Source organism: Caloenas nicobarica, chromosome 1 (genome assembly GCF_036013445.1).
Source record: "Caloenas nicobarica isolate bCalNic1 chromosome 1, bCalNic1.hap1, whole genome shotgun sequence".
In the NCBI taxonomy this organism is placed as follows: domain Eukaryota; kingdom Metazoa; phylum Chordata; class Aves; order Columbiformes; family Columbidae; genus Caloenas; species Caloenas nicobarica.
In genome coordinates this window covers 88,756,701-88,774,795 of record NC_088245.1, presented here as the reverse complement: position 1 = coordinate 88,774,795, position 18,095 = coordinate 88,756,701, and the positions used below count along the sequence as shown (strand labels likewise).

The 18,095-nt window shown below is 38.2% G+C and overlaps 1 protein-coding gene across 2 annotated transcripts in view; it reads right to left on the bottom strand.

Moving 5' to 3' along the window:
- WARS2 (tryptophanyl tRNA synthetase 2, mitochondrial) overlaps positions 1 to 18,095 on the bottom strand; it is a 44,705-nt gene that overhangs the window by 12,596 nt on the left and 14,014 nt on the right. The window contains exons 1-3 of one of the 2 annotated variants that reach the window (XM_065644773.1): positions 13,931 to 13,990; positions 10,463 to 10,553; positions 9,154 to 9,411 (exon numbers count right to left, since the gene is read on the bottom strand). In XM_065644773.1, the coding sequence (XP_065500845.1) occupies positions 9,154 to 9,411; positions 10,463 to 10,522 (318 nt within the window). In that variant the 5' untranslated portion in view covers positions 10,523 to 10,553; positions 13,931 to 13,990. Of the gene's footprint in view, positions 1 to 9,153; positions 9,412 to 10,462; positions 10,554 to 13,930; positions 13,991 to 18,095 lie in introns of those variants that run through there. The other variant, XM_065644781.1, reaches the window with a different exon arrangement.

Here is an 18,095-nt window from a genome sequence, read left to right as displayed (position 1 = left end):
TATTCAGTCATTGATCCAGCCCTGTCAGACATTGCTTCCACAGCCAAGACTGCACGTGTGTTTCATTGCATCAGTGCCTTTGACATTACATCAGTCACCAAAGCACCAAGTGATCTAAACATAATTTGTTGAGTTGAATCCACAGTTCTGGGTCCTAGCAAGTTATACTTACTTCTCATCCTCAAACACAGAGTCCTTTCCTGAGTAAGGCTAAAGTGCTAAATACTGTGAAGAAAAAGCCTGATAAAAAGGGGAGAAAATATTAAAAAGTGCACAGAAGGGTAGAGATTTCAGTTGGAAAACATTTCAGTACTGGAGCCTAACGAGTTAACATTCATCACCCAAATTGCAGTAACTGACTGTGTATTGGTCTGTGAATCAGGAGGTACTAGGCTTAAACCACAAATCATTTGTCAGACCAAATCATGGTTTAAGCTACTGTGTTTTACTTGGCAAGAGAGGCAGGTAATTGCTGCATTTGGTTGGTCATTGTGCATCAGGTCAAATGTGGTTGCTCATTAAGCTACAGTACTCCATCACTTTGATTGGATAACTTTGGATACATAGAAACTGGAAGAAGTGAAGATGTATATGATACCAGTAAAATAAAGGCCCCATCTACTCTTCCTTTCTGGCACTGAGCAATACCAATGGATCACAATTAGGAGAAGCCATTCTCTCAACAAACTCAGTCAGCCACTTGCCCTGAGACCATTTAAAATTCTGAGCAAATGTCTTCTTTAAACAACCAAAACATCAGAACATAAGAAATAATATTGTACTGGATCACAACAGAGGTAGCTGTAGTCTAGCACTCTGTTTCCGGGAGTAGCAACGCGAGACGGCATTTAGGGCAAGCACACGAGCCTATTGCTTCCTACAGTCTTCCCCCCATATTTCTCCAGCATCCACAACTTTTTGTACTATGGAATATCAGAATGTATTATCCCCGGCCCAGTCCTGTTAGTATCCATGTTCCCTATGAATGTGTCTAATCCCTTTCTGAACCTGCTGATCCTGCCCACTTCACAAGTACATGAAGCAACAAGCTCCAGAGGTTCAAACCTGATGTGTAAGGAAGTACTTTTATTTATTCACTAAACTGATTACTACTTTTAAATGACACCTGTTTCTTGTATTGCACAATTTCATGAACAATTCCACATTCAGCTTATCCAGTGCTTTTCTGATTTAGTAAACTTTGATTGCATCTACACCTCAGCCTTCTCCTCTTTGAATTGAAGCACCCCAGACTTCTATAACAAAGTTTTCCTTTTAAGGCAGCTACTCTATCCCTGGTAGCATTAATTGCCCTTCTTTGTATCATCTCTAATTCACTATTTCCTTCTTGAGATGTCAACACTAAAGCTCTACCCAGTATTCAAGATATGGATACGCTAAGGTTTTTTATAGTGACAAAACATCACTTCTGTCTTGTTCTAAATACCCTACCTGGTGATATGGCGATGATAACATATTGTTGCTTTTTTTGAAAATCACTTGGGCTGAGCCAATGATTTCAGAGAACTGCCAATGATGACTCCATTGCTGGACCAATGTTTTCTTCATGAGTGGTGTCACACATTTAGCTGTTGTTGTTGTTGTTGTTGTTTTTTCTTTAATATTTGTGGGGTTTTGTTTTGGTTTTAATACATTAGGTGTTTGTTTTGGTTTGGTTTTTAAACATAACCTCCAGGAGAGTTGTAGGTTTCTTGCCTTTTGCTTATTTCTGACAATTGGACTTCATTTTCACCTAGCTCCTTTTCTTGAAATAGAATACTCATGCACTTTATTTGGCCTGCTCCTTCCAGCCACAATGCTAAACACCACTATAATGATATTTCTACTACTGACGGTCCTCCACTAAAACATCCTGAACTGGGTCCTGTGCATCACTCAAAAGTACATGTAGAATAGCATCATTTCTAACTGATTGTAAAACTAGGACAAATAATTTATTGCATCCGAAAATTTTATCTCTGTGTCCATCCTGATAAAGGCTATATGTGAACAGTTGAAGTGTAATACCATTGCTGGAGTTAGGTGGTTTTGTTTTGTTTTGTTTGGGTTTTTGTTTTGTTTTTAATTCATGCAAAATCTAACTACAACTCTAGCAAATAAGATTCTATAGAGTTCCAATCAAATCAGGTTACTCTGTGTATACATGAACTTAATTTGGTTTGTATTTTTAAAATCTGATAAAATCTGATAAGTACCCTCTGGAGCTATAACGTACTTCAGGAATGCCTCACCTTCCCAAAAGATAACAGATAATAATAAGCTTAGCTCTTCTTCAATGACAACATCAGTTTCTCAGCAGTGCTCTCTCCCCCAGATACCCCAGTATAAAAATGCTACAAAATGCAGAAAAACAGAATTACATTTCCAACAAACAAAACTCACAACCAGTGACAGTTCCTGAACTGTATGTCAAACCAGCTTCCAAGAATGTCACAATCAGTAGTAACTCTGAAAAATAGCTATCTAAACCATTAAATCCTTCATGTCAACTCCAGCTACTTTTGTATCCTGAAAGAATATAATTGCCTGTTTTCAATATAAATATTTTTTTCAGGAAATAATTCTTGCAGCTCAGCTGAAAATACTTGGAGGACTAACAGTCTTGTAAGTCCTCTATTTATTGTTTCCCTTACAAAGCCAAGTATTTCCCACTTAGCAGTTTTCACAAAAAAGCTTAACTAGATCCATACAGTGAATCCATTTTTAGACAGTCCAAATCATACCCTTTGCTTTTCTCAGTAAATACATCAAGTTTCTCTCTTTTTTTCCTGCTCTGTGCTCTCACCCACTTTAACACAGTTTTCTTTCCCAGTCTGTTGCAAGTCTGTAAAAACCATCAACAATTCTCAAAGGGTTGAGATGGTCATCTCTCTGCTATTACCAGCGACACATTTCCTCCTTCAATTTCCATTGCATTAAGCATCCCCCACAATCTGGCTTACTAATCACTAATCAGAGTGATTTCCAGAGCAAGCTACTTATATTCCTTCCTTGTGGCCCAACAAGCCTGAGTCTGCATGGTCAGATTCCTTTTATTTTTTTTTAAGCACGCTTATTTAACAGCGATGTCCACTACCAAATGATAATGAGCAGTTATGTAGAAGCACAAACATTTCTGTTTCTTCATCTGGCTGAGTGCTCTGCTCCTCCCTCTTTACAGACAAATAGCTTCTTAATTGTTCATTTGCATGGCCATTTGACATCATCAAACTTGGATCACACTATATACTTGGATCATCTCTGGGGCATTATATGCTGAAGAACCCCTCAGGGCTTCTCCCTGCAGACCTATCACTTTGTCCTCAATCCTGGCTATTCCCTACTGAGTTACTGGTGCTATTCCCTGGCCGCAGCCACAGTTGATATATACATGGAAAACCAATAGGTACTTTCAGTCCAAATAATTCTAGATGACTTCCCATGCTGAGACATACAGCTGAGGAGGACAGTAAGCAATGAGATTCAAGAAAAGTAACGGAGGGAAAGGCATGGACACTGTGAGCAGATCTGAAAAGAGGCCAATCAGCAACACCAACCCAGCTTTCTGAGGCTTATTATACAAAGTGTGTGTTGGCAACTGAAGTGGCTTCCTGCAAAAAGAGACGCAATGTTTCATTTTCAAGACGGATTTCCTCAAGTTGCAACCTACAGCTCTTCTCTGTAAGGCACTGCAAATCTGCTGCATGTCTGTCATGTGGAAACAGCTTTCCCCCAGCAGTGTAACCTCATGATGGGCTACATTTTAAATGGGCAATACATTTCAAAGATTTGATTTTGACAGCACAAAGGACAAACACAGGGGTGTGGGGAGGTAGTTTGGATAGCTATGTACTAAGAGAAATCTGAGGAGAGGAGGGACAGTGTCTTAAATCTCAAAAGAAATGAAACCTTTTTAAAAATTATTCTTGTCTCTCCTAGAAGCACCAGTTAGTACTTCCAAAAAATTAAGAGGCCTTTAAGAAGCAAATGCTGCTCATGTTTGTTTTCCTTGAATAAGAGGCAAGATTTTTTTAATGCCTAAGGCTGTAAATATGTTTGAGATATTTGGTAATGCCTCTTTATATTATACAGCTAGAGAGAATAACGGGGCTATAAACAAGACAAATCAGACTGCTCTTGAATCAAATGCACACAGTAACTGAAAGCTCAGTGAGATACTTTTATGACAGAAAATCTGACATGGTATCCCAAATTCCTGTTCAAAGAAATAATTCAAGTGTAGGTGGATATGTTCATAGCTACAAAGGCAGCATCTGATTTGTAAAACATGTTAAGCAATGTATTGAATTGGGGGGTGGTTATCTATCATTGGTAAATCTATCAGTATTTACAGCTTTCATTGTTACTTTTGAACTATTTAATAGCTTATCCTCGTTTCGATAAAACTTATGGAAATAAGATCTGTTTCTCCTTTCCAAAGATCCTGACCAAGAATACCCCTGCTGGAATCAGGTTATACTGGTTATAAAGCCAGACAGAGCACAGTAATTTGGTCCAGGAACTCTCTTCCCTCCTTTTATTCATTATGAAATGAACTTATTTTCAGAAACATCCTCCTAGTCTAATACACAACACTGTTTGATTAATTAGCCTGGTGTATCTAGAAGACTGGTGGAGAGGGGAACATATAACAGCTACATAATAGTATGAAATACTCCTGGTAAATTAAGGAAGAAAGAAAAAAAAGAAACCCCACTGAACTTGACTTTTCTTCCCGCTGAGCTCTAGTTATGTCTAGTCCAGTCCTATGGGGGAAAAAACAGAGGGATGAGAGAAGCAGAATAATATTCTACATTAAGTAGTCACATAGTTCCTCTTACGACAGGAAGTTTTCATTGGACCATGCTAAATTAATGTACTTAAATGAATTTATAAGCTATGATGCAATTGAAGCTTTTAAGCCCCTCTGAAAATTGGACAACAAGTAGTGTGAATCCATTCAAACTCTGCCCACAAAACAAACCAGCTGGATATTTCTGGAAAATAACAGCAATGAAACAGTTAGTGCACACACTTAAATTGTTGTATTTTGGCTTTTGGAGTTAAGGCTAAGACAAATTGGCTAATTCCCACCTCCCAGAGTTACTGCTTCAATTTGCTTGCACATTGCAAGAATACTGCAGCTGATTATACTCAAAAAATAAATCACCTCATCCAGAAGGCTGAAAACTGCAATTTTCCGTCCTGAAACTGAATGTTATGTTGTCCAGAAACTCACAGGACTCCTCAGAGAAGTGTTAGTGCAGCATATTGCAGCATATCAACCACTGCCTGCTGAATCAACTCTGACGGAATTTTAGTTTCTCTTGGGACATTTAGCATGTGTCTACTACGATAGGTGGGTGGACAGAAAGAACAGCCTAAGACCACATAAAAGCAACAGCCGTTTCTAAAATTGTTTTGACTGTGAAGCAGATGAGATACAAGATGGTTATGGGTAAGAACTGAAATGTGTATTGTGACCACCAGGAATCAGAGAAAATGGTTTATACCATATAAGCTTACCATGTGTGCAGATTGCTTACTGTCTTCCTTATTTCTCCCTCCTCCGTAGTCCTTTTTGTTTTTAATAAAACATTCAAAGTTTTATGAAAGACGACTGTTACAGCTTTTATCAGTTATGGTACAATTTAAGGAATACATTTGTTCTTTCTTCTAGTATTCTCAGGACATGTTTTATAGGTCATTATTCTGTTACTTTTCTTTTATGCCTGGTAGGCAAAGGCAGCCACTCAAAGCTTATCTTGACATTATTTTCTCTTATAGCTGTGATCCAAATAAAATGCATAATTTTGAAATATGCATATAGTTTTATTTTTATTCTTACAGAAATTGTCACTCTTCTATGACTTGTCTTCCTACTTAAGAAAATCTAATTAATCAAGCTGCAATGAAAGAGCTTCCCTCACTGGGAGGCCATTCTAGTGTCCAACATATTCCACAATTGTGTTTTCATAGACACTCAAATTAAATGTGCTCATTTATAACCCTTCACAGACAATGCAATTCCAAACACTACTCTAAATATTAATAATCATCCTTCTTGCTTCTAAGTATTTTCAAGTTATCACCACTTGCTCTTCATAGCCACTACTTCAGTAAGCAAGAGTTCAAGTTTGTATAAGGTAATAAAAGTGTGGGAGGTTATTTGGTAAACTGCCATGTATGGAGACCAAATATACAGCCAGCCGTTAACTTTCTGTTTATATATATTATAAAAACCCTATAATTTACAAATGGTAGATTCTATGAAGTATATAAGCCTAATTTTCATCAAACTAGCACTTTCCATTTATAGGAAACTTAGCTGCATACCTGATACATTAGAACAGAGGCCATATACTGTATAAGCAATACAATAAAAATCAATCTATGCAAAATTCCTCTCACTTTTATTTCATTTTACTTGCAAGGCAAGGACATCACTGAAATAAGTTCTGGGACTCCACGACAGCTTCACCTGTATCCTTATTGTAGCAGCACCTTTTGAGTCTAGTGTAAATGTGACAGGTATCTCTTCTCATCACACTTCTTCCCAGCAGTTAGCCTGTGATTATTCAGCCTTTTTCCTCTTGCTTGTATTGAAAGGATGATAAAATGTAGGAAAACTATGGAGGCAGGTATTTCAGATAGCTCTGGATTAGAGATATGATCTGCATAAACCCTGCTGTAAATAACAGCCTACCCACAGTGAAATCCTTACCAACTGCACATGCCTTTTGAGAAACAAGATAATCGATACTTTTTTTTCCACATATGGCAAACATATTCCAGAGAAGCAATACGGGCAGCAACAGAAAGAACAGAAAAAGCCAAACGAATAAACAAACAAAACCCTCTTCAGCGATTCTAGACCATTCTTGCCCAAGTTAACCCAGAGGAAATAAGAGGACACAGGAGCATTTACAATAGTGACTGCATGAGCAATTCCCTTAATGGGAGCTTACCATTACCAGCCTACCTTTGCAGTGCAAGAATTTAATTATGCTATATACCGCTACAGAATTAGGGTGTTACCAGTCATCCGTTGTAGCTGGTTTTGGTGATTAAAACAAAAAGTTATTATTTTTTAATAATTTCATTGCGTGTTTCTTTAAAAAAATGAGAAGTGCTAATCAGAAGTAACTGCAGTAGCACTTCTGTGATCTATAGATTTGGGAATTTTCAAGATAGAACTGAAAATACAGCTGATACTTTCTCTTAGGAGACTCAAAGACTCAATCTCTGCATTATTATATTGTGAAAGATACAACATGCTTTCAGATTCTTACTGATAATCTGATGGCTTCCAGGGAAGTCTGTGTGTTGCCTTTAGCAAGACCTGGAACAAGAGTAGTTTAGCTTTTAGACTCATAAGAACCTAAGAAAAGCAACACTGGAACAGCTCAAATATCCATATCCGACAGCAACCAGCAGAAAAGAGCTTAAGTACAGAAAAGCATGAATACTCTCCCAAATGTCGTTGCAGCACTTCTTGCAGAAGTGGTACCGCAGGTATGTAACAGTCCTCAAAAGATTTTTCAGATTAATTTGTAAAGTCCTTTTCCGAATTCATACGTTTTTTAGCATGCGTTGTGTCCTGTGCCAAGGAGTTCTGTAGCCCAATTGTGGACTTAATGAAATGCAGCCTTGTTTTGCTTGTGCTCAATCTACCAGATGTTAACTTATTTTGATACCTGTTTGTTCACATTCTTTAGTGGATAAAACAGTTGTTCCCTATCTATTTTCTCCATTTCACTTGCAGTTTTATAAACCTTTACTTTTTTCCTCTCTAACCGTAACCTTCAAATTATCTCTCTTCTAGGCTGAAGAGTATTTTCTGTGTATCTAGTTATAACACAGAGTCAGTTACTAATTGAACTGTTCAGCTGCTTGAAAACAAGAATAAACAAAACTCCAGACTGGATTTTACTGTATTACTGCCTTGTAACTTACCTCGAGATTATTCCAGTTAATGTCAGCCTCAATGTGGACGAAGCTAAGTCAGAGTAGAGCCAAATTAAAACCCAAGCTGCTAACTTATTTAAAAGGATAAACAGATTTGAAAAAGGATAAATTAATTTAAACATATCTCCACTATATTTCTGAGTTAATCTGTTTAGATCGGTTTTTTAATACAGAGGAAAACTGAAGCAGGAAGTGTATGTCTTCATCATATCAATATACACCAGAGATATGGAGCTATGATTGTCATTTGCAGTTTGACAACCACAGGAAACTCTGCCTGTAAAGAACCGTGTTCAAAGGAGGAATGTAATATCATGATTTCCTCTCACACTGATAAAATTCAGACCCTGTGCACATCAACTTTGCAGTTCCGTTGCAAGTTGGACATCAGTTTAAAGATGTCTTCACATGAGCAGAAGCTATTACATATTTGCCTCTGTGGGAAATTGCACAAGTTTGCCAGTTTAGAGACAACTACAGAAGGTTAATCAAGCAAGAAACTAAGTTGTGTCCCAGGAAAATGCAGCACGCAATAGACTAGGCCGACAGATGCCAAGTAGAAAGGTAAGCCCCGTACCTCTTGAGGTGGTCAGAAGATGCCAATATTTTACACAAGAATTATCAGATCAGGTGGAAAAAGGTACATATGAAAAGGAGCTTATAGCAAAGGAGGGAAAAAAAATCCAGAGAAAATGGCACTCCCTGATGATTATGATGGAACTGACACAAAACTTAGCATGCCAATCACCTGTTGGAGATACTCTGCAGCTGGCCAATTAAGTGGTAAGTGCTGATACGAAACCATAGAGACATGTTTTACTTGCCTTTATGGCAGACTATGTTCATGCCTTTATGAGTTAACCTTTTGTGACTAAAGTGAGACTTACTGAGCTAAATTAACGCTCTCCTAACAGGTCTTTTTGGTATATTACGCATAACCCCCACAAGCTCCTAGCTCTGTTTGGGAAATACAAAATGTACTTATCCCTAAATGAACTTCTCGATCATGATTTCAGCCACTTCAAAACAGCAGGAAGGGCTAAGTTTGAAATCCAACATTGCTAACATTTTCTAGGACCACCAACACAAAGATGATAAAAGAGTTCAGTAATGCTATGCCCATTCATTAACGTTTCTGGAAAGCCACTTCATGAGAAACAGATCTAATGTAACAGGAGCACTAACCAGCGACTGTCGGAACAGGAAACACTTCTTTGGGTCAATACCACAGGCAAGGATGGCAGCAGTGGTGTCCAGTATGTTCTGGCGCAGGACAGCTGGCTCCTTGGGCATGGTGAGAGAGTGCATGTCCATAATGCTATACAGCACTGAGCTGCACTCTTCCTGCAGATTCACCCAGTTCTGAATGGCTCCAAGGTAGTTACCCAGATGAGGTGTCCCAGTCGGCTGAATACCAGAGAAAATTCGATCCACGACCACATTCTGTCACAAAGCATTGGTAAAATTAACACATGCATTTTTTTGACAGATTCTTTTACATTTTAAAGCCATTAACAAAGCCTCACTTTCACCTGTCTCTTGTCTTCTCCTGCTAATATATTAATGTATACACTACCTCAGGACTGACTAAAAATAACTGCAGTAAGTCAGTCAAAATACTCCATCTTCCTGCAGAGAGGCTGACAACTAGCATAATTTTAAGCTGCCAGACTGCATATGCAAACAAACATAGCTGTACACAAGAACAGTGACAACTAGATCCTAGAAACCAAATGGTAGATTCTTTCATCCTTTTCTGTGCTGAAACTGTATGTTTCTCTTCAGCATATTATCCACTCTGATACAGAAACTTAGGATCATAGCATAGAGAAATTAAAACATTTTTGTTGTAAACATACGCAATATCCCAGTAGATTGCCATCTTAACTCCCATGAACATTGAAGTCTTATTTTTCTAGCTGCAAAGAACATTTTGAGCTGTTCTTGAAAAAAACCTAGTCTTTGACCCAAAGGTCAAAGAATTATGAAAGAGATTATCGAAGTTCTGAAAGTATCCATCTTGGCAGCAGTAGAGTTTCTGAAAGGGCTCTACAAAGAAGTCCTGTTATAGTTTAAGATCACACCTGGAATACTGTGGATGCATCAGTACCAGTAAATGTCAAAATCTTAACAGAGTTCACAGAGAAGCAGCAAAAAATGAGCAAGAAGCTGAGGTTTTGAGCAAAGATTAAAAAGCTTAAAGTGTGTATAGCTTGGCTAAGTGACAGTTACCATCTTGGAAAGTTTGTTTTCTTGCATCCCAGCCCTCCATCTGACCATTTTCTCACTGCTCCAAGCTGTCAGTGTATGATCAATTACCTCCCCGACCTTTCCAAAGAATTCCACCATATTCAGAAAGTAACTCAGCAATGTTTTATGTGAAAACGCTTGTTATGTGCCAAGTTGTAATAGCATGCAAGACTGCTCAACTTATAGATGAAGGTCCCACCAACCTCAGCAGGGAGTCCCAGTCACAAAGCTGCACAATACAAACCTTCAGACTCTGTTGTGCAGCAGGAACATCAACTTCATTATGCCTCTGGCTGCATGACATTTTTTTTCCTGCTAAATTTTATAAGCAACATCTATAACAAAGTAGAAAGAATTTATTTACTAACATGGTTCGTCTCCAGTTCTGCAAATCTCTTAAAAATGTATGGGGGAGAAAAAAAAAAAGCCATACAACTATGAAACCACAGAAAATTGCGCCAAAAGCCTAGGCCAAGATCCATTATTTTTAACTATTAAAAAGAAAAAGGACTTCAAATTGACTTAATTAATTTTCACTCGGACTCAAGAAAAATTAATGAGAAAGTGTTTCCAAGCAGAGTAGGACTGATTTTTTGTTTGGTTGTTTTTTTTTTTACATGATCTATAGTTCAGAAAAGCCTAGCCCATTTCCTTCACAATTTGATGAAAGATTCTCTTTGCTTTCAAAGTAAGCCTGTTTTTCAGATCAAGACAGTTTTCTTATCCAAAGTTTAAGTGTTTGCAGTGACAAGAGCAGGTTTGGGCTAGCAGCATGCTAATTCTTCTTGCTCATATAAATGCCTACACATTTAAGTCCAAGTGGTAACCCTCTCACTCCATTCCAAATATCTGCTTGACTTTAAGGTATATTCTTGAGTCAGTTTCTAAGTGCTCTTGGAGAACCTCCAGCACAGGAGCTCCAAGGTAGTCACTGCAATGAAAAGTACACAATTTCCTCCAACAGCAATTCTAACTTCCAGTTCTTGTGCTCCAGGTTCTTGACCACCCATGACCTTTTTCTCCATTACATAAAAATGGAATTGTGCTACTCAGTTCCTTGTTTGTCATTTGATCCCTTATTTTTCTAGGAACCTGCATCAGAGCACTTATCACCACTTGCAGAAGCCCCTCACCTCCCATTAAACTACTACATGGCCTAAGGACTGCAGCCAGTTTTTTTGTTAACACTGAGAAGGACCAGGTGCCCATCTAGAAAAGAAGGCATACAGAATCCCAGCATACATAAATGAAATGAAGCCTTGTAGAAACTTGGGGTCCACTAGGCTTCAAAGCTGTCCTTCTGTTATTAACGGTGTAGAGCTGCTGCTAGCCAATGAAACAGGTACTTCACAGGCATAATATTTGTCTTCTGCTTCCCATGTTCCTGATCTTCACCAAGAGAATAAGAGCTTAACAAGAAAACAGGCTATAAATAGATGATCACTAAGATGATGTTCTGGCCCTACAGGGATCCCAGAACAGCTGGTTGTTTTTCAGAGCCCACTTCCTCTTCCTCCAGCCTCCCCTCACTCAGTCCAAATCCTGATGCTCCTTCCCACAATTACTTCTCACAGCGCCTCCTGCTTTCCATTGTCCATTTATATACCTGTTTAATTGCTCTTTTCTACACAGGCTATAGCTTCTTACAGACATATTTTCCATTTTCTTATTAGATAGTTTAATTCCTCCCGTGTTCCTGTATTCTCTTCTTCCTCCACTTGTGCTTCCCCATCTTGTGCTTCCCAGAAGAGCTCCTGAATGGTATAACAAGACAGTAAGGAGGCACAGAGTATGCCATACAGTAAGGAAGCTATTACTGCCTCAACTGCAGCAACTTTAGATTAAATATGTTTCACACCTGCACTGTTAGAATAGCTAAGAAATTTTATGGTGTTCTAGAAATCCACTATGGATGTGCATCAAATAAAGAATGTTAGGATGACCATGTTAAAGCATGGTGCAGAAACTTGCACATCTTTCAACTGCAGTCTAGACAAAACTAGCATCACCTGAAATGTCCTCTGGTGTTATTATTTCTTATCCCTGGGACCCTGAGCTAGTGCTACTTCAGTACAGAAACAGCTCTACCCCCTGGGATAACTGTCTGTTATGCCAGAAAGCAGGAATCTCTGTGCAGTCAGCATAGATCAGCTCACGTGCCAATACCTTGACCCAAAAACAGCTGGCACCCTGAGCCTGTGGAGAACGGTTCTGCCTACAAACCTTGTGGGTCCCCAAGTCATGCAGACTCCATTCCCTTGCAGCTGCAGCCTCTGCTTCGTATGTGTCCCACAAAATGTTCATTATCTGCCTTTTCCCCTTCCCAGATCACTGTAGATTAAGTCGCTATGAACATATCTGATGTACTGGCAAAATTATGTCCCCTAATTTGAGAATCATGCACTTAGATGGTAAAAATGCAGCAGAGACATTTAAGTAGTTAGTTTGAGGACATTTTTCACCAAGAAAATACAAAATATCAGTGTTTCAACATAGTACAGAATTTGAATCTGTAGTGTAACTCCAAATATTTAAGGGTATCAATGAAGCTAATTAAAAATAGGTTTATTGTAACACTGTATAAGTTAGCATCTCGTGACACACTACATGTTGGAAAGAAAACACGCAAGTACAATGTAAAACGGACACAGTTTCATATAAAGAGATAACAAAGTTCTCTGTCTATCCAGTAAAGAGTGTACCTGTGAAAGCAAGTGTGGTATCTTTAATGGTGCTTGTACACTCAAATGGTAAACAACAACTTATGAAAGGTTTGTTCAGTATATGGCCAATAAATACCAAGTTAAACATGAGAAACAAACAGTAGCAGTATTATATTGAGTCTAAGCTCAGTGATTACTTAACCTAAGCATGGAATTTGCAGAAACGAGTAAATCCAATAACGAAAACTGAGCTAGGCTGGACCTGAGTAAAGCACTAGCAAATACATTACAAAGAACAAACCACACAGGCTCCCAGCTGAGGGACCAGTTGACTAGGAGTCTTTCATCTTTAACTCCTTTGATTCCATTTAACAACATGAGGCATGAGATGTTACAGCAAATAGTGTCGTATGAAATATTCCATTGTGTTAGCAGAAGTCTATATTAAAAAAAGCCCCCACAAAACACCCTTAAATTAATTTTGGATTTCTAGCACTAAAAATATACAGAGAACATTGCTCCTTTGGAGAGAGTTTATGTTCCCTGTTTGTTCACTCCGTGAGAAGCAGCAGGCAGCATAGCAGCGTAGCAGGGGAGTTCTGCCTGGTACCATGAAATCATGGGGCTGGAATGCACTTCAATGGAGCTGTTAGGTCAGGGGATGGGATCTGTGTGCTCAAAAGTACTGGAGTTGGAAAAGGATAAAAACAAAAGGAGTGAAGACTTCCCAATGGAGCAGAGTGAAAGCCACAAGACATGCAGCTCCAGCCCACAGGCACTCACTCATTCAGACATCTGTAGTAAGCACAGTGTGAGCCTGCTGTTCGTATGTTTAACTCTGTGTGGTGTGTGCACCTACACTAGTAGTGCTGCATGTTAATCACCATGCTCTTAACAGGAGTGAAATCTGACAGATGTTTTAACATCCATTATTTGTTTTCTCTCAACAAGACTTCTGCATGGCTACTCCAAACACCACAGTGCATTTCTCAGCAGCATTTCCAAATGAAGCTTGGCTCAAAACCGTTAAGATTCAAGTGTTCCCTTACCTAATCTCCTTTTTCATGATGAGATGAAAAACTGCTGGTCCTTATACTGAAAAATGGTCAACATCCAAATGCTCTCAAATAATGAAGAATAAGTGTTACATTCTTGTCCCAGAGCAGGATGGCTAGACTCTGTCTCCAACACTCTGCAGTATGACCACATCCATTTTCAATACAAAAGAGTATACTGGAAAAGATTATAGCTTCCAAAATCCAATGCTGCTCTCCTGGAGCCAAGCAGAGCTTTTCTCATATGCCACACCTGTAGTAAGAAAAGCTACAATTGTCAAGGCCTCAACTTGGAAGTCAAAACCACATTCATTCCCTGCTCATGAGACAAATGTGCCAGAACTGGAGAACACACCAAAGTTGCTAGAATTAAGGAAATCCTATCTGCATGCCTCCTAAAGACTATTGCAAACAGCTTTATTTTTAAAGGAAAGAAGGTGTTAACAGCATGCTCATCTAACCAAAATAATTTTATGAAATAATATTAGTAAAGTCAACTTGATGCTGTTCAGTCATATAGGGAAATGTACAGATAATACACAACTTTCTCATGTTATTAATGAAATGGGCAGACTGACTTGAAGACCAATGAATCTTTAAAAGAAACATGCAAACTGCCTAAAACTTATACTCATGACAATCTACCAAAGCAAAAATTCTTTGAAGGGAGGACAAAAAATAGAGCTACCTTAGACTGAGACTGAGTTTCAGTTTTGTTTCTTTTTTGTTTGTTTGGAGTTTTGTGTAGGTGTGTGTTTTTTGTTTGTTGTTGTTTTACCCTTAGTGGGCCAAACTGTTTTCACATACTAAGCATGGTCAGCCATTCTGTATCAGGAAACAAGACCTTTCACTATTTATAGGAAATCTGGAGAAGGAGGACAATCAATTTTAGGGGTTAAAATGTTCACCTCAGAAAGCAAACACAGTATTCTTCTGTCTGTTTAAAAGCATACAGAGGAGCTTCCAAGCTGTTCCACAGCCCAGGAGCACTAAATCCTAAAAGCAGCTATGCAGTTCTTTGGATGCTGGTAACTGTACATATTGCATTTCCAATTGTGTTTAAAAGCCTTTTGCAACCTCCAGAGCAGGATGCCATATGCTCCTTAAACCATCTGCAGCTGTAGAAAAAGTTTCACAATAAAGTTTCTCTATTTCATTCTATGACTTTCAGATGACTCAAATTTACTTTGTTAATATCCTCTAATTTAGATATCCATACAATTTGAGTCCATATTACTCTTACATATATATATAATTGATATCTAAACAAAACAACAGCTACAAGACATCTTTTAAAAAGCTAAGAATCTACCCAGGAAAAACATTTACAAGCTTAGAAATGGAAATTAAAATATTAGTAGTTACTTTAGAAAAATCTGTGAAAAAAAAGTCTTAAAAATTAAAGATTAGAGAGTCCGGAAAGTAAGAGTTCAAGACTCCTTTAAAAACAAGCATGGAAGTGTACAGCTAACCATAATCTAGAATTGTTTTTCCAAACTAAAAATCAAGCGGAAAGCAGAAGATGACCCAATTGCTGAAAGCATTTAATTGCATCACTGACCATAAAGTTACAGGGCTCCTTCCATGAGCTCAGCACCACATCTGCAACATTTAAAATGGTAAGTCTCCTTTGCTTATTAGTATAAGAAGACACCTCTGCCTCCTTTGAAATTACAGGAAGTTGCCTTTTTTTCATTTAAATTTTATTTCTTAAAGGATTTTTAAGACTTCACCAGGAAAATTTGTTGCTGTTTTTAAATTGATCAGGATAAGCACCAGGCAAACTCACGCATGACACCCTTATCATATTGAAACACAAACCATGGCTACAAAATAGAGCTATTTGGAGAAGTAACTAGTGATTTAGGAAGCCTCCAACTGTATTAATTCAAAACAAGAAACCAATTCAAGTCTCTGAAAGTGGGGAGAATTCACACTGAAAAGATCTGTACAGATAAAAACATCCCATGTCACTAGCCAATTCTTAGTACCTTTCACATTTAGCTTTATGAATTCTGTGAGGATTTAATACAACTATTTACCTGTTGAATACATGTATTTTCCTGGCATGGTCAACAGAAAACTGCTTCTCAAATATGTAGTATAATCAGTCATGATACAGGTTCTCCAATTCACAAAGGCATTACACAAAATCAAGTGAAAGCATTCATAGGATTTAAGTTTTCAGAGCCTCTCTTCTTTATAACTCTACATAAATATTGCCACCATACACTTGAAATGACAGCAGACGAGCTACAATTATAAGGAAACCTTATGCCTCATAAACACTTTCATCTCTTTGTGGGTTTTGAAAATAGAAAATCCTAGCATCCAGTCAAGGAGGCAGGAGAAAGCTGACAGACAGTTCTCAGGACTGCACAGGAAAACATTTATACAATTATATAAAAGTATACATAAAAGTTGGGCTGGTTAGAGCCTGGGTTAGACCCATTATTTAACAGAACAGACCACAAGATTATTACCTTAATCCTGCCCCAGAAGTACAGAAGCAGTACATCTCAGCTTTTCAATCTACCCAGTGATGGGGGCGATGGATGCTTACATTTTCAAGACCCCCACTAACCAGACACAGAGGTATAAGACTCCCAAAGAGTCTTTTGCTAATTGTATTCTTTGAGTAACTGAAACTAGGGACAAGGCTTCAGACTAATTAATTTCTTTAGACTTTGTTCATAAAGCTATCCAAAGCAAGCTAACTGATGGGAGACAGGCTTATGCCTCTATCTATAATGTATCTAATAAATACTTTCATCTTTAAATAAAGACTTGCTTGCAAACTAACCTTTTGGGCTGAAACACAAGCAAGAGATTCTAGACCTAAAAAAAAATCATTACAGAAAATTATGACAGTATTACAATAGCATCAGTACAAAAGCAGCTGCAACAGAAATCAGTCCACAACCCACAGTGGTGGTTACTACTCACATGTTATAGCATTTAGCTGCTCTGCTTTATTTTAACAGCTATTTAGTCAGGGCAGAACAGGTGAAGAGCTGACTGAGATCTGCAGCATCAGAGCTAATTCTAAACACAGGTGGGGGGCACGACAAGAGAGCAGGAAGCCAACAGGAGAATCACTGCTGACATCTATGACAGGAAAGATTGATGGCTTCCCTCTCTCGTTTTCCCCACTGTGTAGGCAGGCAGGGGGTGGGGGAAAGGGACGGAGAAGCTGCTGTGCTGGCGACATAACACACCACGCAGCTTCCACAGCACCAGTGCTGATTAATGAGACTGGAACAACTCAGGAAACAGCAAAGGATCATTCACAGACTTTGCTCTTCTTGCTATAATTTTATCCGTGGCAGTTCACTAGCTGTCCTAAACTGAAGCAAGTTCAAATTTACCACAGGAAAAGAAAATGTGAAAGTCAAAGGGAAGAAAAAGCAGCATTAAGCAAAGACAGACACAAGTAAAACACAAAATGGAATACTTGAAATTTCAAACATGAAGATCCTCCCAACAGGGATCAAAAAGGGAAGGAAAAAACCCCCTAAACCCCAAAACTTGCCTCAACCTCGGAGACAAAATAAATTCTTTGACTGACAAAAGTCCCCAACTCCTGCATCTTTCGCATCTGTCTATGACATTTTTTTATTTCCCTCATTAATGCTTTGCAACTTCAAAGCTCTCATTGCTAAAATGATATGCTCGTCTGTTAATCTTGGTTTAGCAAAACCTGTCTTTAGACAGCTATTAAGCAGCAAAATGAAGAGAAACCAGATGAGTCTGATTTTACCAGCTAAAGCATAAATTTTAAAGCATAACTGGGATAACTTAAGTGTTAATATTATTAGAGAGAGAAAAAATATGAAGGAAAAGGTAAACATAGAAGCAGTCTATGTACTACAGTTGTTTCATTATTGCTTTTTAAGCAATTACTTCTCCGCAAACTTGCTATAGAAACCTTTAAAACATGTTTATCTTGATCTGGTAATTCAATACATCCAATTCATCAGGTACAAATGAAATTTCAGCATACTTAATTCTTAAAATTAGGGATTAAAGAGCTAACACTAAATTAGAAAGAAACATATTTAGACCAGAGCAAATTTTCAGATAAATAGCTTCTGAAAAAGGATTAACTCGTTGCTGAGAAACTGAACTAAATTAAGATTTAAACAGCACTGCCTGGTAC